This window comes from Artibeus jamaicensis, unplaced genomic scaffold, assembly GCF_021234435.1.
Source record: "Artibeus jamaicensis isolate MK-2021 breed Jamaican fruit bat unplaced genomic scaffold, CSHL_Jam_final contig_2170, whole genome shotgun sequence".
Taxonomy (NCBI): domain Eukaryota; kingdom Metazoa; phylum Chordata; class Mammalia; order Chiroptera; family Phyllostomidae; genus Artibeus; species Artibeus jamaicensis.
The window spans coordinates 785985-810165 of NW_026521445.1; the positions used below are offsets into that span (position 1 = coordinate 785985).

The 24181-nt window shown below is 38.6% G+C and overlaps 1 protein-coding gene across 3 annotated transcripts in view; it reads left to right on the forward strand.

The window, feature by feature from the left end:
• The window catches only part of HMCN1 (hemicentin 1), a 389618-nt gene that overhangs the window by 130039 nt on the left and 235398 nt on the right, over positions 1–24181 (forward strand). For all 3 annotated transcript variants that reach the window (XM_053658522.1, XM_053658525.1, XM_053658524.1), the window contains exons 5-6: positions 18246–18417; positions 20176–20282. In XM_053658522.1, the coding sequence (XP_053514497.1) occupies positions 18246–18417; positions 20176–20282 (279 nt within the window). The remainder of the gene's footprint in view (positions 1–18245; positions 18418–20175; positions 20283–24181) is intronic.

Consider the following 24181-nt stretch of genomic DNA (forward strand, 5'->3'; position numbering starts at 1 on the left):
GTCTTTCTGGTGCCATTTAATTAAAGCCATTTTTGTCCTTGTGAAAATTATTACCATTATATTTAGTTTCCACAGTTATTTATTTGGAGATCCAGCAGAGTCAAGAATTACTTATGTTAATTCCTGCGAGATGGGGACAATTTAATTGACATGTTGTTCATTACCTCTTTAGAGTAATATTGTTTTATTTTTTGTTTGTTTGCAAATATCTCTGATTAATGCCTGTATTATTTTATGGGTAAAGTTAAAATTAAACATTCGAGCCCACTGATGCTATAACTATTATCTATTGAGAATATCTGTTGCAAATGAAAGCCTAGATTTAAAATCTATGTATTTCATCTCTACTGAACTAATATTTTTCATTGACTTTTCATATGTTCTAAGATATTTTGAGTGCTTCAAGTATTATATAATTAGCGTGAAGTTCCATTTCTCTGCCCTATGATTGATGAGAGAAACAGTGTGGTCATTTTTCTTGCCAATATTCTTTCCTACTCATGTTCGAGCCAAGATATTTGGTTTCTTACTAAATCATAAAGCTATATTTTTAATTGCTGCAAAATCAGAGATGCTGACTTCAGTATATTTAACTTGAGAATTCTGTACCGATTGCGTGGCTAATTACCATAAAAATTAATTATGCCTCAGAAATGAGAGAGGTGTACTCCTCCTTCTGTCATGGTGATCCATTTATAGAACTTGGCCTTGGGAAACAACCAAGGGGTCAGTGCAATAGTTTTGTGAAACCGTGATCCATTTCCACCTCTTTCTTCTGTGGTCTGGAAGCTCAAAGTGCTGAGTTCAATCAGTCTGTGATGGATGGCATGTTAAGAGCCTCTTACTGAATGAACATGTGTAAAACCTGTTTTCCACAGTCCCTGGGTAAGGAATATTTGGTTTTGGGATTTACCTTTTCCTCTGGAATGCTGGTCACTGATGACCGATCAATCACTGCATTTGACTTGTCTCCCAACTCCTACCTTAAGTACCTTATTATAATTATAATCTCATATAATAATTAAAAAATCTGCCTAAGGACATGAAGTCTAATTTCTTTAGTATTCTGAGTTGTCTACTAGATGGATGAGTACATAGGAAGTGTTCATAGGTATGCTCTGAAATAAAAAGGTCTAAAACTGTATGTTGTATAATCCTAATTATCTAAATAATCTATCTGTGTGTATCTCACACACAAACACACACAAATGCACAAATATGGAAAGAAGTGCCGAAATATCGAAGACTGATCATTTGCAGGTAGTACAAGAATGGGTGTTAATTATTTTCATATATTTTCAACCACATATGGTTGTCTTTTTTTCATTTTTTAACATAGCATATATTACTCTTATAAGAAAAAGATTTAATATGAAATTTGAAAATACAATTATAATATGAAATAGTTTATCTAATTGATGTTAGTTACAGGAACGGCAGGACCCTTAGAACTGAGTCCTTAAAACTTCTTGGTTAAACTTTACATCGGTGTTGTATAACTGATACAAAAACAGGATGCTTGTAATTGTTCCAATACGTAAATCAGCTTAATAGTTATGAACAGTTTTGTAGTCATTCTGTTGTAGTGTAGGGTTCAAAACTGATGCATTTACTTACTAATGGAATTTATAGGGACACTGTAACTTGAGATTTTTCTCATTCTTTATAAAAAGCATAGTCATTTATAATTGGTATAACATTTTGTCCTTGTAGCAAATTTCATATATACTTTAGTTTTGGGTTAGTTTTCCCTTTCCCTTTTAGTGGTCGCAGTACTCGCTTTTGAATGTGATGAGTCTCAAACCTGACTCTCTTTTTGTATTTCTGGTCATAGTTGAAACAGTATCCTCATTCCTCTTGTTTCTCAAGCCAGAAATCTGAGTTATTCGAGACATCCCCCTTTTTTTTAATGTCTCACATTAAATTATTGCCTAGGTAACCTTGAACATTGAAGAGAGACACCTGAGGCAGCTCTTTCCTTTTTTTCCTCCCCACTGTCACTGGCTCTTCAGAATTCTTTTTGCTTATTCTGTTTGAACTGCCACACTACTGATCACTCTGCTTCCAGTTCTTCCCTGACCCTCCCTCCATAACCACCCTCCATGTTCTTCCAGAATGATTCATCCTAAATATACACCCAGCTTGGATGCTCTGCTTCTAATCTCTGCGATTTCACAGATCTCCAAGTAAAGTTAGGCATCTAGTATGGCATGTGAGGCTGCGAATGTCCACAAAAGTTTTTCCAAGCCCTTCCCACTCTTATCTCTTGCCACGATGGTATGCACACCAACCACGAGACGGTTTCTTACCTTTCAGATGTGCCACATTATGTCTAACCTCCACACCTTTGAACTAGTTATTCCTTCTGTCCCGCATGCTGTTCCTCTTCTTGTCTGTTGACTGTTGCTTATTCTGTAAAACTCACCTCGAGCATGGATGGCCACTTTTCCAGATAAACCCACAGTTAGCCTTCTTCTGTGGCACCACACCTGCACACAGTTTTCTGTTTGCACCTTTGAGTCTTGCTATTGTTCATGTACATCTTTGTCGTTTTCCCACCAGACCACAAACCCCGCCCCCCCCCAACAGCGCATCCATTGTTCACCCCATGGTGACTCTATAGCACAGATCACTCTCCTGTTATCTGCCTGACTTTTCAGAAACAGGGTCCCATTTTTGATACAATATTTAACCCATTTCCTCCCATCCAGAGTGTATGCATTCACTTCTCCTCTTTATAGGTATTGAACACTATAGGAGAATTCCTGTTCGTCCATCCCAGTTAGCTGCATAAAATGGGAAAATAAGCAGAAGTTGTTCAAAAGGGATCCCCATAGTATGTTTAATGGCAAAACTGACGGAGAATCTAAAGACGAGCCTTCTGCCTTCCACCTTACTTCATATTTACCCCCCACAGTCACAGGAAGTGAAGCTGAGGCTGTAACAGCAGTGGCTGTAACACAAAGAACAGAACACAGAGGAGACTGGGGTGCTAAAAATTAGTCAGATTCACGAGAGAGACAAAGGCAAACCCACTGGTGAACAGTGACGCTGTTCCTGCATAACCTGGGGCAATGGATTCACTGAGGTGAGTCACTACCTGCCACAGGGAGGGGCAAGTCAGAAAGCTGAGCAGGAGGCCTGAACTGTCCACTCTGTTACTCTCAGTGTCAGGAGATCAGGCCCTGTCTGTAGTAGGAATGAAGGCTGGAAAATTTGCAGAAAGCCAGAGAACAATTCCGATTAAAATGTAAGATTTATTCTTTTAACCAAGAAGACAGATGTTTCGACAGCAGTGCTATACACATCATAAGGGATGAGTCCTAGCTTTGGGGGGGTGTTGGCAGCTGGCCAGGGGGTCCCCAAGTCCTGCTCCTGATGTGACTGCATGCTTTTCTAGGCCCCGTATCCAAGCAACACGCCCTGGATCTCAGCCTCGGAAAGGGGAGTTGGAAGTAAATATTCCAGCGGGAAGGGGTCTGCAGTGCCTGACTCTGGGGGTCCTACAGAGCTAGTTTAGTTTAACTTAGACATTCTGCTAGTTTGGTTCATTTGAGAGATTTTGTAGAACCTAATGGCCATTTTAAGAAATGGGCATTTATTCAGAAGTTAGTCCAAGAATCTGACACAGCTGCCTCTCCACCTGCTGCCAAGCAAGAGAGATAGTTACAACCCACTGTTGACTGGTCTTCCAGCAGCAAAAAAACAAAAACGCCGGACATTGATGGTTTCCACTGGTGTAGTAAGTGGGCCGGGAAGTTGCAATTAATACAATATATCCTCCCAAGAATGGGAGTGGAGACAGGATACAGTGAAGGTAACAAAACTTAAGTCACCGGGAATTTCTCTTGTGTGACCTCCTTCTGAGGCTCTGGGAAGTGAACTGAAATATGTTCTTGGAGTTAAACATTGAGGGGAGGGGAGTGGAATTTGCAAAAGTACAGTATTTCAAATGTAGTTGATTAAGACTCCTTCCACTCTGATGTCCCTTCTGACATGTGTCCTGTGTCCAGGGACATGGGGGTGACAGGTTAGTTTATTTTTAGATCTGTAGTATATCAGTGTGTGGATCTAAATACCAAGTATAGCAGTGTATGAAGCTGAAAGTTATAAAGAGTCTCAGATAAGAGTAAAAAATTTTTTTGGTAAATGATATCAGAGAAAGACTGAATTATCTCTCTGTCCTCTCTTTAGAAAACATTACACCCTTTTTTTTTGTCGTGGAAATAGTCATTCAAAGAGTATGTGGCCGAAAATGCAAGGAAAAAGCATCATCCACGTTTGTCAGTTGTCATTAATTTTTGTGGGATTTGCAGTATTTGTCAGCTTTCAATAATTTTAAATGAGTGTGAACTACTTTTTATTGCAGATAACTACCTTTGTATCTACTCTTACGGTTGTAATTTTGCATTCTTTTTTGAAAAGAAGGCCCCCAAAGTATATAAGCCTGAAAGGGTGTCCGACTTGCAGCCTGTGGGCTGCACGCAGCCCAGGATGGCTATGAATGTGGCTCAACATACAGTCGTACATTTACTTAAAACCTTTTTTTTTTTGCTCATCAGTTTTCGTTCCTGTTGGTGTATTTAATGTGTGGCTCAAGACACCGAAAGGTTGGGCACCCTAACGTTTAGGCCAACAGAACCTGGGTCTGTTCCTGAATAAAGCTCTTTGGGGGAATGCTTACATTTTAGTATCTTTTTCTGAGGCATCTCTCCGTTGCTTTTCAGACAGAGAACCAGAACTGTCCTCCTGCTCAAAAAGAAAAAAAAAAAGAATTGACTAGGGGTGAAACAGAGAGGATATATTAACTTAGTTTATGATAGCAAATGCCAAGTGCATGTGTACTGTACTTGTTTGAACCTGGCCTTGTAAACCATTATCGGTAGGAAACACACCTTTCACCCATGTGTATCTAATAGAGAACCCACTATGTTGGTCAAATGACTGTACTTAAATGTTTATTGACTTAATATAACATCCTTTTTGGGGCCGTAAATCACTTTTATTCTTTCTCCAGTTGTTAATAAACTGTGAAAATTAGCTCTGGAATAAATATAAACAGTATTTATTGCAAAGATCTTAGTAGGCTCTGAGTTGGATGCTTTTCTTTTTCTTTTGTTTTCTGCTTCCTTGACCTCCCCCTCGCCACCACAATGTTGAAAATGTCCCCCTCCTGTCTCGGTGTCACCTTTCCTTTGCAATCTCATCCTTTTCAGACATCTGAATTCACTGTAGGAATGCTGACAGGTCCGATTTTTGTCTGACTTCTTCCATTGCTTTCATTTATTTCCCAGATCTGGACTGTTGCTTTACTTTTCTCTCTCCTAAGATTTGTCTGGTTGTTTCCAACTCCCATCTCTGCAGTGATGATTTAGTTGTGGGAGCTAATAAAACTTTACTGCAATTTAAAAGGGCGACCAAAGATGTTTGGCAAGTGCTGAATATTCACCTATATTGTTGCTAACGTTACCAGTAAAATCCAGCCTGCTATAAACTGAAAGGTCCCTTTCTAAAGATTAGAGGGAATCTGGAAAGAGTTAGTGTTACTGAGGTTTCTGTGCATGGTGCCAGATTTTAAAAGCTGTAGAATGTTGAAGTTCTACCACCTCCATAAAGCGTTTCCCCGTCATTTGAGTCCACGTGGATGGCTTCTCTTTTTGACTGCCTGGAACACACATTGTCACTGGAATTTATACCTTGTGGAACCGCTAAGTAGCTGGACCTTTAAAATCCTCCCGTTTATCTCCTCGTTGAATGCACTTAAAGCACTATTATGTGACTTTTGAACGTACGCTCCCAAAAGTTTCTTGTTTTTGAATGATGTTATTAGTTCTTAGGAGCTATTTGGAAACACGGAAAATATGATGAGATCTTGAAAACTTCGCTTTAAAAATCAGCACTTCATCAGAGCAGAGATATATAAAAGGGCCCTTTTAGTGGCTGAACAGCTTGGAGGTCAGTGACACTTGCCTGTAACTCGACTACATGTTAAAAATATTTAAATGATGTGTCCATCAGAATGGGCACAAACCAATGTGGAAGCATAGAGATGGTTAATTCATTAAGGGAAGTATTTGCAGTGCCCCCCCAAGTTCTGGCTAAAAATAGGGGCACCTCACCCAGCTGACTTATGGTCTATTTGGTGTTCTGTGGTTCTGATTAGTGAAGAAAAGAATTGTAATCTGTTGACCAAGAGATTAGCCATCTCATTGATAAGAACACTTCTATTGTGGGATTAATCAACTAATCAACTGAAGGACGTTACTTTCATGCACGGAAATCACTTCTTCTATTTCGCTTCCAAGGTCAACAAGTGCGTAATAGTATAGTGGATTTACATTTTAAGTGTAGGGAGGCACCTTAAACCAGGACATAATTTGAAAATTGAACATAGTCAAAGTTATGCTTGAAGTTCATTGAATCACTTTAAATTACTAGGACCTAGGCAGTCCCCTAGAATAGCTCAAAATCTGATATATTTATTCCTCTCTCCTTCCCTTCCTACTCTCTTCCATCTACCTTCCCTCCTTTCCTCCCCTTCTCTCTCCTCTTCCTCTCTCCCTCTTCCTCGCTCTCTCTCTCTCTTTTTCCCTAGGCCAGTTGGAACCTAGATTTCTTTTAAAGTTAGGAATGAAGGGTAATGAGTACCCAAAGAACTCACCCTGTATCATAATCTTACAGTGATTAAGAGTATGAGATTTAGAGTTCTGTGCCTCTTTTTAAAAAAAAAAAAATCCCATACTTGCTAGCAGTGTGTCAGTTACTGACTTTAAAATGCAAATACTTACATGTTATGTAAAAACTTAAAAGAGGTTCGATTTTAAAGCTCTTTGCATGGGGCCCGCATGGGAGTGCTATTTATATGGTAGCCATCAAAACAACGCTCCAATTATGATCTGGATCCCGGAGTAAGCCTGCCACTGGAAACCAAAGGGGCAGTCGTGTGGTCATAAATGCTGCGATTTCTCCTTGTGATTGTATGACTTGGCATTATTAGTTTGGGGCTTCAATGTATATGTGTCTTCCCCTTAAGAAATCACTTTTCTACCCCCAATTCATCTAATCTCAGTTGAAATTAGGTTCCTGAATTTATGATCCAGATATTAGACCCTAGGAAATTCTTCCTGGGAATTCAGTCCACATTTTGAAATGTTTTGGAGAGATCTTGCTGATTTTAATTAGGTGTATGCTGCAGGAGACTAACAGGGTTTTTACAGGTCAAGTCTAAATCATACCGTCTTACATTTTATGTTACTTTCAGTAAAATGTGGGTGGGGGGCAGATCAGGGCACAGAAATACCTAACTTTTCTTAGTCATTGTAAATTAGAATTCGTTTTACTAGAGAATACTTTCACTTCATAGTCTCTTATCTGAACTATGTATTTAAAGACTATAAACAAACACTTGAAAAGAGCCTGAAATGCAGAATTCCTTTGCAGTGTGAATTCTTTCAAGTCCTAGTTTATCTATTTTAAGTTAGATACTCAAATACTTTAAAAAATAGCAGCGTAAAAGACTTTTCTGTAGAAGAGAAGGTACCTCTGTAGAGTTGTTATTTAAAACTCCCTTCCTCTATTCTTTTGAGAACCTGGTTAACCCATCCATGAATGCCCCTCCCATGTAAGGTACGTGTAAAGTCCTTCATGGCACACACTAGGTGCCCCCAATCCACAGGTTGCATATCCGAGGGTTCCACCAACGGGGGACCAAAAGTGTTCCCCAAAAATCCCATTGTTGCTAATGATGTAGTCAGGGCCTACTCTGGTTATTTCTGTACTGAATGTGTGCAGGCCTTTTTTCTTGTCGTTATTCCCTAAATAATAGAGTGTAACAGCTATTTACATGGCATTTACATTGCATTAGGTATTATAAATAACCTGGAGAGATTTAAAGTAGACAGGAGGATATGTGTAGGTTATAAGCAAATACTGTGTCATTTTATAGAAGAGACTTGAGCATCTGGGGATTTTGGCATCTGGGGAATGTTCTGGAACCAATGCCCTGTGGATACCGAGGGACACGGTGTACTCAACTTAAAAAGCCAACTTTGACAGTGCTCAAGCAGCTCCTTAGCTAGAGCCTGAGTACAGATTTCTCCTGTTTTCATTGTAGCCAGACATGAGATAACAACTAGTCTATGTATGTAGGCATCCGTGTGCGTATGCATATGTACCCATGTATGTATGCATGCATATGTGTGTATTTACATACATATGTATTTTTATAATTCCTTTTCCTATTAAAGAGTTTTTTAATGGGACAGTTGGGTTCACTCAGATTTTTCCATTTTAAAATAGGTATTTAGTAGAGAAAAAAAAGCATGAAATGGAAAATAGCCTAAGCAAACAAAAAGGGGTTCAATTAAAGACATAAATGTAAAAGTCAATTTTTATTTTTATGTCTTTCCAGCTTTACTGGGGTATAACTGACAAAAGAATGATAAGATATTCAAAGTTTACATAGTGATGATTTGACATATGCACATACTAAGAAAGGATACCCTCCATCTATCACCTGATATATTTATCTTTTTATAAACTGTTATTATTTTTGGTGAGAACATTTAAGTTCTACTCTTTGAAAAAGGCAAAACTCATAGAAATAGGGTAAAACAGTGGTTGCTGGGGACTGAGGGGGTGAAGGAAATGGGAAGAGGTTGGTGAAAGTGTATGAACTTTTAGCCCCACAATGAGCAAGGTCTGAGGATGTAGTGTACAAAAGTCAATCTTTTATATTTTTATTATATTAAATAATAATTATTTTGGGGCAAACTAAAATTCCTCTATCATTTGCAACACATTGCCGTTGTGATATCTAAGACATTTGGGAAGATAAATTAATGAAATACACTTCGACACTTTAAAATAGCCAGCGGGAGTGACTTCACCCTTCAGAAATGTCTGAAGATTGCTTCTGTTTTTTCAGCTGTTGCACATTGGAGACCTTTCATCGCATTGAAGGTGTGGTAGCTTTATACCAGTTTTAAGTGTCCGGAGAGTTGAAGCTGAGGGTTACTTTTGTCATCAGTCCTCTCTGGTGTCCCGGTTGGATCCAAATTTCCAAATGCCTTTCCAAATATCCATCCAGTTCCTAACCCCTCCCATCACCCATTTCTCTATACGAATTGGGCAAAATTGTAGTTCTACCAGAAATCATTTTTTAAAATTTATTGATTTTAGAGAAAGAGGGAGTGGAAGAAGAAGAGAAGGAGGCATAGAGTGAGGGCCAGAGGGAGGGAGAGAGAGACATTGATTTTGGCGTTCTACTTATTTATACATTGATTGGTCAAGCTACCTGGCTAGGGCCCAGAATTATTCTTTTTTTTAAAAAAGAAAACCTTATAACATAAACTTATTTTATGGTCTGTACAATGAATCACCAACCACACTTGTTTATGAGCACTTACTGTTAGAAAAGCTGACTCTGGAATTTTTCAAGTTAAGCCAGCATAAGGTACACAAAGAGTGATACAAATGGATATGATCAGTGGAAGATCTCAGGAGACCTCAAAGGGTGACCATCTCTGGTGGATTTGCCATAATTTGCAGAATCCTGGAACTAGTTTTGTTAGCTCCGTGAGCATGGATCAGTCCCAGGAATAGACTGTTCACCACAGAGAATCAAAGCAGTGGTGTCTTAAGCCAGAATCCCGCTCAGTCATCTGCGATGAGGAATCTAATTGCCACAAATATAAAATGCTTGCATCAACACAGCTAGTACATTTTCTCACTACAGGGGGATGTACATGGGGTCAAATCATCCTCTAAAGGTTGTCTGATTAGGACAAAGGGAGACTTGTTCTAAGGCTCTATTCTGAGCCACTATGTATTGATAGGTAAGTTTAATTTCATAGGACAATGTATTTCCCCCTTTGTGTGTAAGTTCTTGGTGGGTAGAGGCTGAAAGGGGGGCTTCATGACTTTAAACTCTGTTGTACCTCTAAGCTGGACCTCTGGGCTGAACTCCGGATCCATATATCTGGCTGCTTCCACTGTACTGCATCTGGATGTCAAATAGATGTCTTAAATGGAGCATGTTCAAGCTGAGAGCCTACATTCTCCTCCTCATTTCCTCACTCATTTCAATCAACTCTTTCTTCTGTCCTTTTGATCTCAGTGAATGGCAACTGAGGTATCATTTTCAGACCCCCACATCCGGTCTGCAGTGATCCCTGTCAAGTGGGACTTAAACAAACATCCAGAACTGGCCACTTCTTGCTGCCCACTGGCACAGGCCTACTCCAGTTTCTGTCTTCTCCCATCCGGATTATTGCAATAGCTTCATATCCGAGCTCCTCGCTTCCGACCATGCACCCTTTACAGTGCATGAACCCTGTACAGCAATTTCAGCATCAAAGCTAGAATGATCCTTTTAACACCCATCATCCCATGTAACTTCTGAGCTATCAAGGTTTAGCTTGAATCTACCGTCTAAACAAGGATACGTAGGATCACAGTACTAAATACTCTTGAAATGAAAGTGAGCAGCAGAGTTTGCATGACCATGCACATGACATACAACTGGGAATTCTCTGAATTAATATCTACATAGATTACAATTTTTCGTAAAGGGAAAGTAATAAAAATGTTCCAATTTGAAACTTTTATGTATTATTAAAACTCAACAGTAATAAGAGCAATTGTTTAGCCTTTAAATCAACAACAGATGTTTTTCCAAGGAGGGCTTCTTGATTGACATTCAGGTTACTAGGACATGGCGATATTAAAAAGCAGACCAACTTTGAATCAGTTTTATTATTGTTTCTAAATTCTCTGCAGACAGTGCATCCCTTTATAACCTGCAGCCGGGGTAGATGAGTCACGCTACCACCCTTTACTTGGCAAACTCTTGGTTTGGGCTTTCTCCTGGATGTAACTGGAAAACATTAACAATTTTGAGTAGAAAAGTACATCACAGTTATAACTGTAAATCAAACATTTGTATTCTGATCTTGGTTATTTATCACTTGAAGGTAAAAACTAATTAATTTGGCTTTAATGACTATCCCATTTCTTCAACTACATTCTCATGTCTTGTAAGGCAAGAAATGTAAGTCTATTTCTTTGCTGTTGTTTATAATATCCTGTACTATTCTCAGTAGTACTGAGGTGATTTCAGGACTATTAAAACTCAATAGTACTAAGTGCTCAATAAATGATCAATAAATACTAAGTGATTTGAGAAGATTCTGAATTTTGGGTTCTGTGCTATACTGCAGGGTGGAAATGAACTGAAATCTGGGCAGAAAGACTCTCCTGGTCCTTCAGAGGAGTATCTCTTAGCCAGATTAGAATTAAGTGAAGTCCAACTCTGCTCTCATGTAGGATTTACCACAAATGATTTTCTTGGAAATACAGCAGGTCTTTTCCACATCAGATACAATATAGATTTAAAGGCTTTACTGTTTTTACATAATTCAATTCTTGACTGTCCAGCTAGTGATAAAATATACAGCTAGTCAACTCATTGTTTTGCATGCCATTTCTCATTAAACAAAATGTATATATGTATGTAAATATGTGTATATATGTATATATAATTATAAATTGAATCTAATATTGCGCCATGTTTTCTGGGGAAATTTACTTGGATATATTTCAAAATGTCTTCCAAATGGCATCAGAAAGAATTAGATACCTAGGAATAATTTTAACCAAGGAAGTGAAACACCTGTACATTAAAAATGATAACACACTGATGAAAGAAATTATAAAAAAATGCAAAGATAATTTCCTGTTTATAAATGGAAAAATGAATATTATTAAAAATTCCCATGCTACCCAAAGCAATGTACAGAATCAGTGCAATCTCTATCAAAATTTCAGTGGCATTTCTCATTGAAATAGCACAATCATAAAATTTCTATGGATGTACAAAAGACCCTAAGTATTCCCAGCAATCTTGAGAAAGAAGAACAAAGCTGGAGGCATCATGCTTCCTGATTTCAAACTATAAAACAAAGATAAAGTAATTTTTAAAAGTCTAGCATTTGCATTAAAACAGACACATAGATTAATGGAACAAAATGGAGAGCCCAGAAATAAATGTATATGTGTATATGGTCAATTAATTTATTACAGAGGAAGCAAGAACATAGAATGGGGAAAGGACATTCTGTTTGGTGAATGGTCCTGGGAAAATGGGCCTGCTACATGCAAAAGAATGAAACTAAATCACTATTTTACATCATACATAAAAACTAACTTAAAACTAATTTAAGACTTAAGCCTAGGACCTGAAACAATAAAACTCCTAGAAAAAAATATAGTTGGTTAGCTCCCTGCCATCAGTCTTGGTGATGATTTTTTGCATTTGGCAAAGCAGAGACAACAAAAGCAAAAATTAAAGAGTGGGGCTGCATCAGTGCTTCTGCACAGCAAAGGAAACCATTGACAGAATGAAAAGGCAGCTTCCTAAACGGGAGGAAACAGTTGCACAACTAATATCCAAAATATATCAGGAATTCATACAACTCAATAGCAAAAAAAACAAAAATGAAAGAAATGGACAAAATATCTGAATAGACATTTTCCCGAAGATACATTGTTGGCCAACAGGTTTATGAGAAGGTGCTCAACATCATGGATTATCAGGGAAATGAAAATCAAAACCATGATAAAATATCACCTCATACCTGTTACAATGGCTGTTAGCAAATAGACAAGAAGTAACAAGTGTTGGGAAAGATGTGGAGGAAAGGGAACCCTGATGGTGGGAATGTACATTGGGCAGTCACTGTGGAAATCAGTATGTTCATCAGAAAATTAAACTACCTCAGAACTACCACAGGACCCAGCAATTGCACTCGTGGGTATTTATCCAAAGAAAACAAAAGCACTAACTTGAAAATGTATATGCACTCTCATCTTTTTGCAGCATTATTTATAATAGTCAAGACATCGAAGCAACCTAAGTGTCCATCCACTGATGAATGGATGCAGAAAATATGGTACACACCCACACAGGGACATTACTCAGTCATAACAAGAAGGCTCTGGCTGGTGTCACTCAGTCGAGTGAGCATGGGCCTGTGAAGCGGGGGTTTGCCTGTTTGATTCCCAGTCGGGGCACATGCCTGGGTTGCAGGCCAAGTCCCCACTGGGGGACACATGAGAGGCAACCACACATTGATGTTTCTCTCCCACTCTTTCTCCTTCCCTTCTCCTCTCTCTAAAAATAAATAATTTTTTTTAAAAAGAAGGAAATCTTACCATTTGTGACAACGTGCATGGAAATTTAGGGAGTAACAGTAAAATGTCAGAGAAAGACAAATACTATATGATCTAACTTATATGTGAATCTAAAAAAAATGTCAACTGAACTCATAAATACAGAGAATAGATGAGCAGTTGCTAGAGGTGTGGGGTGGGTGAAATGGATGAAGGCGGGTTAAAAAGTACAAATTTCCGGTTGTAAAGTGAGGAAGTCCTGGGGATGTAACCTGGAGCGTGGTTGCTATAGTTAACGGTACTCTATGGTGTGTCTGAAAGTTGCTAAGGCAGTAAATCTCACAAGTTCTCATCAGAAGAGAAAAACATCAGGGCTCTCTGGTGATGGATGTTAACTAGACTTATTGTGGTTATCATTTTGCAACATAAAAAAACCTGAATTATTATGTTGTATACCTGAAACTAATGTCATGTTATATGTCAGTTACACCTGACTTAAAAAAGGAAATCCTTCTAACCAAGCTTTTCTTTCAAGTTCTGTTCTTAAAGGTGAACGCAAAAAGTGATTTCACTTCCATTTCTACTTAATACTATTTTATTTCCTAATACATAATCATGTATGTTGCTTTTGTAGTGTGAAACAACATTTGCACTTCATTCTAGAGTAGAATATACATAGGCACTTATTTTTAAGTGCTGATCATTATTTACAATGTGAGGTATGTTTAAACGAAGAGAGTATCTCAGGAACATAGGCACTTACATAACAGATGACCATTGAGCCACAGTCAGACTGGTTAGGTGTGTGCAAGTTACATGAACTCTTTCACATATCGGTTTCCTCATCTGTGAGATGAAGAAGCTGGGTGAGATTGTCTCAAAGGCCAAGAACCATATTTATATTAAAACTTTTCATGTCAAATGAATGGTTCTGTAGGGATTTGAAACAGTTTTTATGTTAGTAAAAATGCGCCAGTGGAAAGCTTCTTTCATTATTCAGGTTTTATTCCATTTGTCATTATAATAGAAGACCATTTCCAATCTCATGAGCTTATTTTTGATGGTTAAACAGTTTAAGGTTTTTTAATTTTCATTTTCATTTTTTGTGTGTGGCAATATGACAGGCTGGTAACCTCCCTCACAGTGACCCTATAGTTTACAGTAATCTAGTTTTAGTCATATGTTGGTAATAAATATATTTTCTACTAAAATGGGTTACAACTGTTTTTAATTTGATTTTTTCCTTATAAGTGGATAAAAAAGTGATTTGAGACTCTTGACAGAAGTCTGCTCTGTATCTTTCCCAACTAGTAATATTATAATACATGGTAATCCCTTTGTGAAAGCCTCATAAATGTTGATGAATTGGAAATAAGATTAAGAGCAAGTCAAAGCCTGCTTATATCCCCTACCACTTGAACATACTTGTCTTATGCAAATGCAGCTCAATTAGAAAATCTTCCATTTTCACCAGAGTGTCTAGACTTAGTGATTTTTGTGCATAGCTAGTAGCCAACAAGACAGATTTCCAATGATATATCACAACTTCTCTCCCTTCAGTATGAAAGGTAGATGTATTTCAGGTACATTATACATTTAAAGAAGGATGTACAAAAATTGATTTTTCTTTCCATTTCTACCTAACACTATTGCATTTCATTGTTGAAGTTGAGATGCTCTACAGTTCTTATTTTCTAATTCTTTTCCTCCTTTTCAGTTGAGAATTATTTATGGTGCCATTATATGTCTTGCCCTGAAAACAAATGTTCTGTCTGTTTATTCACTTTCACTTGTCCTTTGCTCTGTTAAGTCTCTACATGAAACATCATCCTCAAAGTTATTATCAGTCAAATTTATGAAACAGTTTCTCAGGCAAGTCAGTCCTTTCCATTTCCTTGAGTTAGGCAGCCCTGTTCTATACTTAAGAATTAAAAATTTTAACAGTCTGATTATTAAAATATGTGTCCTAAAATTTATTGTCAAATATTAGTTACCATCTGTCTGATTTCTGTAGCATATGGACGTATTTGAATAGAGTGAGCCATACATTTTAGTTCAAGAATAATGTGTCACTCAGAATTCCATTGTTCAAAATATGGCATTTGATTCTTTAGACAATTATGTTGATATACAAGGTCTGTCCAGAAGATATCCAGCCATGTAATATGAAAAATAGAGACATTTATTGATGAAGATACAAGAAACATTGTGCATAAAACAGTGATGCCTCAGTTCCCTCCAAAGTAAGCACCTTGGTATCACAAAGTTCTTCCCATTGCCATCAGCCACCCTGTCGTATTCCCTTGAACTTCATCAGTGGTCTGAAATCTCTGCTCTTTCAAAGGTGACTTTAACCATTTTTAAGAAAAGCCGAAGGTTGCAGGGAGCAAAATCAGGGCTATAGGGGCTGCTGAATCACCTGGGTGATTTGCTGTTTTGCCAAAAACCTCTGCACAAGGCATGATGCATGAGTGAGTCCATTGTTATGATGAAGCAACCAGTCACCAGTTGCCTGTAGCTGCAGACTTCTGCATCATCTGAATAGTTTCCATGGAGGAATGTTCAAGCTTAATGCAAAATCTGATGCAGATTCATTGCTCTACTTGCTCAGTCATTTTGAATGTGACGGCCACACAGTACACGTGCTCACTCAAAGGTATCTACCACCTCCACTGACTAGTACAGTGAAGTCATCATTGTTCACGCACATGCATTCCAGTCCACTCTCCTTGGCTGCCAGGTTATATCGATGTTCTGCAAACTGTGCTTGTTATAAGCATACTTAATTTCATTTGTAAAATTCCAGGTTCTTTATAAGGTTAGCATGAGGAAATGTATCATTTGATTAATGGGATAATTAACCATCATGCATAGATTTATTTTATATGTTCAATTCATCTATGACACATCTATAAGTTTTCTTTGAAAAAATACCACTTTCATTGTGTTAGTTCTCTGCTTAAAGCCCTTCTGTAACTTTTCACTGGGTCTTTGGAATAAAATCCAGTGTCATAGCCTGACTTTGGGACAATACTGAGTCTGTCCCTGACACTGGCCTCTGACCTCATCTTCTGCTTCCCCTTTTCTGAACACTTAACTGTAGCTAATGGGATTCAGTCACGTTCCTAACACTTCCGGGGTACTTCTGTCTCCGTGTATTTTCTCAAGTCCTCCCTTTACCTAGAGTGGCTTTGCCTCTCTCTTTCATTTACAGAAATCTTATCTAACTTTCCTGGATGAATTTTTGCACATTGCTTATGAAGCTATAGTTGAGATCTTCAATTAGGGGATGAGGAGGGAATTTGTTTGGAAAAGGAAGAAAACATTTGAGTATCTGCTATGTGATAAGTACTGTGCTGGACACTTTTACATATATTATCTCGACAAGGGATCCCTGTTTCATGAAGTCCTATACCATTGTTTTATTTGTGAAAATATCACTGTTATCATCATTGTGACCACCTTTGGGGCTATTAGTATATATTCCATCTTGATCATGGGTGAAGCGTGCCATTTGGTTTTGGGTCTACATAGATAAAGGGGATATTGTTCTTGATCCTGGACCAAAGGCAGAAAGATGTATTAAAAGTAAATCATGTGCCCTGGCTGGTGTGGCTCAGTGGATTGAGCTTCGGCCTGAGAACCAAAGGGTTGCTGGTTCAATTCCCAGTCAGGGCACATGCCTGGGTTGTGGGCCAGGTCCCCAGTAGGGGGTGCACAACAAGCAACCACACACTGATGTTTTTCTACCTCTCTTTTGCTCTCCCTTCCCCTCTCTCTAAAAATAAATAAATTTAAAAATCTTTAAAAAGGGGAAAAAATAATGTATGCATACAAAAATTCAGTAAATACAACTGGTTCAGAGAAGAGTTGTTAGCAAATATTGGCTAAAATTATGCTCATCAATATTTAGTAATGAAAGAGTGTGTTGAACAATTAACATTTGTTTTATTACTGAACAGAACTACTAAAACATTGTGACATTGTTAGTTATATAATAATGTCTTAGTCACTTTCCTCATCCTTGAAGACAGAAAATAAAGATATTTTTATAGAGTGAAGTTATTGTACAATATTGGTTGTTTAGTTCATTTAGCTATGGATACCACTATTGAAATTTAAAAAAATGTCTTTATTCATTTTAAATAGCCTGTAACTTAACATCCAGCTCTGTTCATTGTTTTATGCACATTTCTAAGTGAAGTTGCTCATGATAATATATTGTCGTGAAGGATATCTGAGCCTGCTGCGGTGGATTAAAGGTAATCACGGTGCAGCATTAATTGTCGTTAAGTTTGGCTAAGCCGTACACGGTCAGACATGCTCTGTTTGTTTTAAGGGGAGTTGACTTGGCTGCAGAACACTGTGAACTGAAAGGTTTTCCTGTCCACAGTGAGGCATTAACTCCCTTTTAGACCCCAATACCATAACCCTTTCCAAAAGACTACTTTTCAAGAATACACTGCTTAAATTGTCTCTAACCTGAAGTAGTTTTCAATTTTTAAAGAATACAGTGGTTGTTTCTTCTATTTTCTTTGGTATTTATATTATTGTACACATGAATATTTTGCTGGTATTGCCATTGGTTTTGAATAATATTCTATAATATACATTATAATATACAATATAAAATCATACTATTCACAATAATCTATATACCTAATATATGTAAATCGTATTTGATAATTTGCTAATTTTTTTATAAATCTGATTTTGAAAGAGATCTAGAAAGAAAGAGTGGAGAGAAAAGGGGTCTCTTGAGAAATATGAAACAGAATGTGGTATTTCTCCCTGTTTCACTTACCTGGATTTGGGCACCGTAATCTCATTTCTCCAAGACAGAAAACTTGAATTATGACCATGGGTTAGACTGGTATTTTATTCTGAATCTACTAGTTACAATAACTGGGTGTAGGACAAGGTTTGCCTTCATTCACATGGAAATAAACCTCACACCAGTACAGGAAGTGCCTGAGTTGCATCATTGACCAAAGCCAGCCCCAGCTGGAAGTCCCAGTGGTATAAAACGGAATGTTTCTGATGTCGCCCACACTTCTCCTCTTTTTCTCTTGTAGGTGTTAAAATGGGTGGAGGAAGCCGTACAGGCCTCCAAAGTTCACCTCTTGTCCACAGACCACATGGAGCAGGCCGTCCACACGTGGAAAATTCCTTTTGACCCCAGCCTGAAGGAGGTCACTGTGTCTCTGAGTGGCCCTTCTCCGGGGATTGAAATTCGCAATCCTTTAGGTGAGATATACCGCAATCCTGTACTGAAATACAAAAGCCGTGAAAGGCAGAAGACGTTTTGCACACTTGTGTGTGTTAAGTTAATGCTACTTTTATGAATAAATTTAAAAATGACTAGGGAACACATGTAAGAATAAGACCAATGGTTTTTAGTCATAAGTATTGAATTAACATGAGATTCAAAAAGCTAAAACTCCTAATCATTTAAACAGAGTTAGTAACTTGATTGTGCTAAACTACCCACAAGAAAAAATATATAAGTTGAACCTGAAATTGTATTTTCCTAATCTATGAAGGAATATTTCACAGTGACTTATTCTGTAAAATTCAGTATTTTATTATTTTTAAATGAATCACATGAAAAAAAACTTTTAAAACAACTAAGTTTTTACTGGTTATCTTTTTGATAAGGTGTAATTTCATGGATGAAATTGTTAAAAAACAAATTGATATTCTCATTAGAATAATGTGTTAATTTACTTTGCTTTGTATGTTGAAACACCACGGTTTGGCTTGATTCCATCTCTGGTTGAATATTACGCTGAGTCTTCCATTGTCAAGTAATCTAGTAAAGACCGAAACCCTTTGTTTCCCTCATGTTTGCACTTGAAAATATTTTTTACCTATTGATGTTTGTGAAACATTTTTGTTTCCATTAGGACTTTAACACATGACACATTAAAAAAGTCTATTTGTGAGTATAAATGTGGAGGGAGTAGCTGGCTTTCTTACTGTGCTTTATTTGAGTCTTAGGAAATAATTGATACCTGAGTGAAAGCAACATGTGAATTGTCCTCAAAGGCTGCATTCACACTAGCAATCAAGTTGAAATGTATCAAATGAGCAAAACCTCTTTTTCAAGGCTTGTACCAGTTGGGTCTTATGAATTGATTTGTCTGTTGACACAGCATCCACACGAATAACCTCCAAGCTACCCAGGAAAGACTTGCTTTTTTCTCTACCTGGGTACTTAAAAGGTTCTCTACTCAGTGCATTGTGTTTCTAAACTGATTTTGAAAGTCATTGACATTGGCATTAGTATTTAGAAAGTTATTTTTAATGGCTATAGAGCTTTTGATAAGAACATAGGATTCATATGCTTGTTTATATAATTGCAGAAGTAGTTCATAAGAGAGCCAAGAGCAAAGTGAATAACTAAACTATGGCTTCATTCCAAATCTGTGTTTTTCTCTCTAAATTTCCAACTGTAAGATGCCTTGGGTAAATCTTAAGTCAGCAGGAGATATTATGCCGCTGCATTCCACTGCCTCGTTTAATTATTCCTCGGATAATGAAGCCTTCTCCTGGGCTTTGTGGAAAACTGGTTAAGGTTTTACACTCTGCGCAAAGATCTGTCCAGGGCTCTCGTGGCATTTACAATGCCATGCGTGATCTGCAGAGGGACACTTATTCTTGTTTACTGTCTTGTCATCTATTAAATCTAAGTGTCTCTTGAGACTGCACAAAACTTTTCAGTAGCCATAAAAGTTGTTATCTCAGATGGCTTTAGAAATATAATTATAGTCTACCAGTTGTTATTCTCATTTTAAGATCAAATCAGTGTAGCAAATGGGAATCATTTACTTTAGTTCCAATGCCTGGAAACCCTAAAATTAAGTACTTTTTAGATATAATTAAAATAGTGTTTCGAGCTTTAGAAACTAATATCCATTGGGTAATTTATCCTGGGAGCAGATAAAGCTAATACACACAGCTGAAAGAAAGTTTATGTCTGTTCCCTTTGTGTCTTTCTTTCAGGGAAGCTGATAAAAAAGGGATTTGGCCTGAATGAGCTATTAAATATCCATAACTCTGCCAAGGTGGTGAACGTTAAGGAGCCAGAGGCTGGAATGTGGACAGTGAAGGTACTGTTACTCGGCGAAGTCTTATTTATTATTTCGTTTTGATGTTGGCATGTTCTCTAAAGTGTGTGCAATAGTTTACTTATATCTTCTCGCCCAATCTTGGAGAGTGCTTTTACTCAGAAGCACCCTACGTAGTACGTTTGTAGGCCTCTTGATCACGTGAATTTGTTAGTGTTAAATGCTGATGACCATTAAAGGCATCAGTGCCACCACAACTACACTCAAGATCCCCAGTTTATCTGTCATCCAGCCTGTAGACTGATTGCATCATCCAGCTTCTGCCTCTGAACTAGAGATGGGATGATGTGAAGGGCCCGTGTTTGAAACTCAACGCCACCTAAAACCTGTACTGTTTTGGGATCATAACTTCTCCGTGCCTGGCATTCCTCCTCTGTGATATAGGAATGTCAAGAATAGTCTTCTATTTTATTAAATTGTGCTGAGAATCAAAGTGAGCTGATACAAATAAAATACTTAGCATGGTTCCTGTTACAAAGTATGCACTCAAGTACGGTTGGCTCTTGCGATTTCGTGAGTCTCCATTCATTGTTTAACACAAACTAGTATCCTTTCCTGGAATTACATTAAGTAGTATATGAGCGTATATTCACTCTCAGAAAGCATTCTATTTTGTTGGTCTATTTTGGCCAACAAAATTCTATTTTGGCAATGTGGGGGAAAGAAAATACAGCCGAAATTCAGGATACCATAAATCTGGAATCCACTTGTACTGCAAAATGTGTATACAACCCACTGTGGTAGATGTTCTCAATGACTCGCCTGCGTTTCTCAGACTCTTCTGTGTGCTCTGGCCAACTTCCAATTCCAATATCCGTGTTTCTGTGCCTGAGCGGGTTTTTTTCCAGAACATGAGAAGGCTGTGCTGCCGGAGACTCAGACCCCTCAGGGACTGCTTTGAGCCCCATAGGGGGAAGCTCAGCTGGTCCAGGTGGGAGTAGGATGGAAAGCTCACCCTGGTCTGCCTGCGTTCCTTTCCCTGTATGCCTTCCCCTCTTCCCGTCAGCATCCTTTGCCCTTGCAAATAACACCTGGAATCCTTCTGGGACAATTCAAATACAAGTATCCCTTCCATCACTGACTCTTGCTGTCTTGGATTCTCTACATAAAACATGCGATTAACGGGCTCATGATTCAAATTAAAGAGCTGCTCTGAAAGTCTGGGAGCAGTTATACCATAGAGACTGGAAGCGCCATTTTTGCATTCCAGTTTCTGTCTTGTTATTTTTTTTAAAGAATACTCGAAATTTCCATATTAACTCCTTTCAAATCCTAATGTATCATATCTTTATTCTCAGGACTCCGAGCCTTTGTAGGGAAAGTAGAAAATGTAATTCTGATTTTTTTGAGGGGTGGAGGTGGATAATATGAAATGACGGTACAGCTGGGAAGGCAATGTGAAATAATAAAACCCAGGGTTTCTCACTGAATGGACCAGAAACGGCCCCACATTCCTGTTTTATTCACCCAGTTCCTTGCACATAGCAGTTGCTCACTGTTTATTGAGTGCAAGAGGTTGGCAACAACAAAGTGTTCTGCTGCTCTATGTTAAATAAACATGGCCAAATTTGACGTGATAGTCATTTTGACCAACTTGTCCCAAACATGACAAGTGTTGCCTTGACTTTCTGAGACCACAGTGGGAAGGAGTAGAGGAAGTTCTGAGTCTCATTTTTCCCCCTCAAACGTTTTAAGCACGAACTAAGGCAGCAGGGTCCTGAGTTAGTAAGTCTACTAAGGCAAGCCCCTGTTGCTTTCTGAATGGAACATTAAGATACTGATTATTTGCAGCTTGTTGCGGGGTACTTGAACCGATGTTAAAGGTGATTTCGTTTGCTACCAGTGGTGCCCGGAGGAGGGCTCTGGCCTGTCGGTCGTATCCTGTGGCTGCCGCCCCTACTCGTGGTCATCCGTACAGCACACGTTTATCGGTGTCTGCTCTTGGCCGTGTTCCCTGATCCTTAACGGGAACGGAGCACATTTTAATTGATAATTAGAACAGAAAAGCACTGAGGATTACTTTCTGAGTGAGATAAGGTGATGAGGTGATAGGAACTCTGTTTAGACAGGTCTCCAAGCTCAGAGTCGAATAATTAAGAAAACAATACGAAGACAGTATCCAGCATACTATCTTGACTTTCTATCTAGTTCTCTCCAAAAAAGGCCTCTGGTTCTGTTGTTACACCATTTCTGGAGCACAATTAGTGGTAACTAAACAAAGGATACTTGTTACAGTGCAACTTAAAGGTGATAAACATATTTGCTTCTGTACGAAATACCAAAATAATGTATCAGTTTAATGAGAAGGGAATTGAGCCGAACCTACTGACATAAATATTGCCGTTGACTTTGGATCTCCATTCTGGACGGTGAATGAATGCGAATGTTTAACACGTGTGCTTTCTCAGGAAGAGAAGTGTCTGGGGTCAAATAGCGTATCCCTGGTGCTCTCTTCCCTGCTCCCAGCTATCTGGAAAATGTGCGCTCTATCCGTAGAATTAATAGCAGCTTCTTAAATGCTTCACAGAATGGTTTTGATCCCGGCGTGGAGAAGATTCTCTCTCTTACACGATCTCGGCATGGTAGGCAAGGGGCAACCAGTTGAGCCCCAACCAACCTTCCTGGTTCTCTTCAGGCACCTGCCTTTACACTCTAGCAAAGAAAAATGTGTACCTTCACCTTCTCTCCTACCATACTCTCCCCACCTATGGTTTCCCTTAAACCAGGGGTGTCAAACTCATTTTCACCGGGGGCCACATCAGTCTCGTGGTTGCCTTCAAAGGGCTGAGTGTAATTTTGGGACTGTGTAAATGTAACTACTCCTTAACTAGGAGCAAGGAGCTCGGTGCTGCCACTGGGTAGAAACAAGATGCTGGACTGGATAAAACAAAGTGGAGGGCCGGATCCGGCCCGCGGGCCTTGCGTTTGCCACCTGCGCCTTAAACTGTCCCTTTGCCTGGAACTCCCTTGCTTCCAGTCTGACTTACAGTGAATCCCCTAAAGCCCCAATGAAAACACTGTCGTCAAACCGCGTCTGACTTTTTCTGCCCAACATGCTCTCTTTCCCTCTGTCTTTCAACTGCAGTTTTCCCGAATCCTCCTTTTGGATGATTTCCCCTCTTAGGTCAGATTTATTTCTGCCCAGAGTTTCTCTTCCTCTTTCACTGTAGACCAGATTTCGTTGCCGGTGTGGTAGTACAGGTCCCAGTGCCCGGGGAAGAGCTACATAAACATTCATGAATAAAAATTAATACATTTATTCTGATGCTATCCGAGGAAGCAGGCCAAAGAGTTGGTTTAGTTAGCTCATAGTTGATGTGCTGGCAGAAACACTTTGATTCTTCCATGGTTTAAAATGCTGTGCGACTGGTCTTCTTTTCTCCTCCGCGGTTTCTGTCTGAAACCCTGGCAATTACTTTTCTGTAACGTATTAGGACACTTGTACTAAACAGGGACAATGAGCCGGCTTATCTGTATAGATCATGTAAATGACGCAGATGTTTTCAGTTGCCTCTGATGCGTGTTAAAAAGAGGTAACTGAAAGGAAAGTGACATTTTATTACAAATAAAAGAAAAGGTTGTATTTTATGTCCCTCAATTCTCACTTGTGGGAAAGCTAGAAATCCTGGATCTTATTTCTGAGAAGCAATAGAAATTTTCCTTTCAGGGAGTTCCATCTATATATAGACTATTTGAACATAACCACAGAAGTCTCAGGCCAAATTTTGTCTTCTGCTCTTTAAGGGGGAAACTCCCTGCAAAGACATTAAGTGGTTGTCAGCACCCACTGGATGGAGGTGATACAAACTGTTTCTATTACTCTAGGATTATCAGTGGGATCGGGTAACTTAACACATCCCCTGGGGGTATCTTTCCATTAA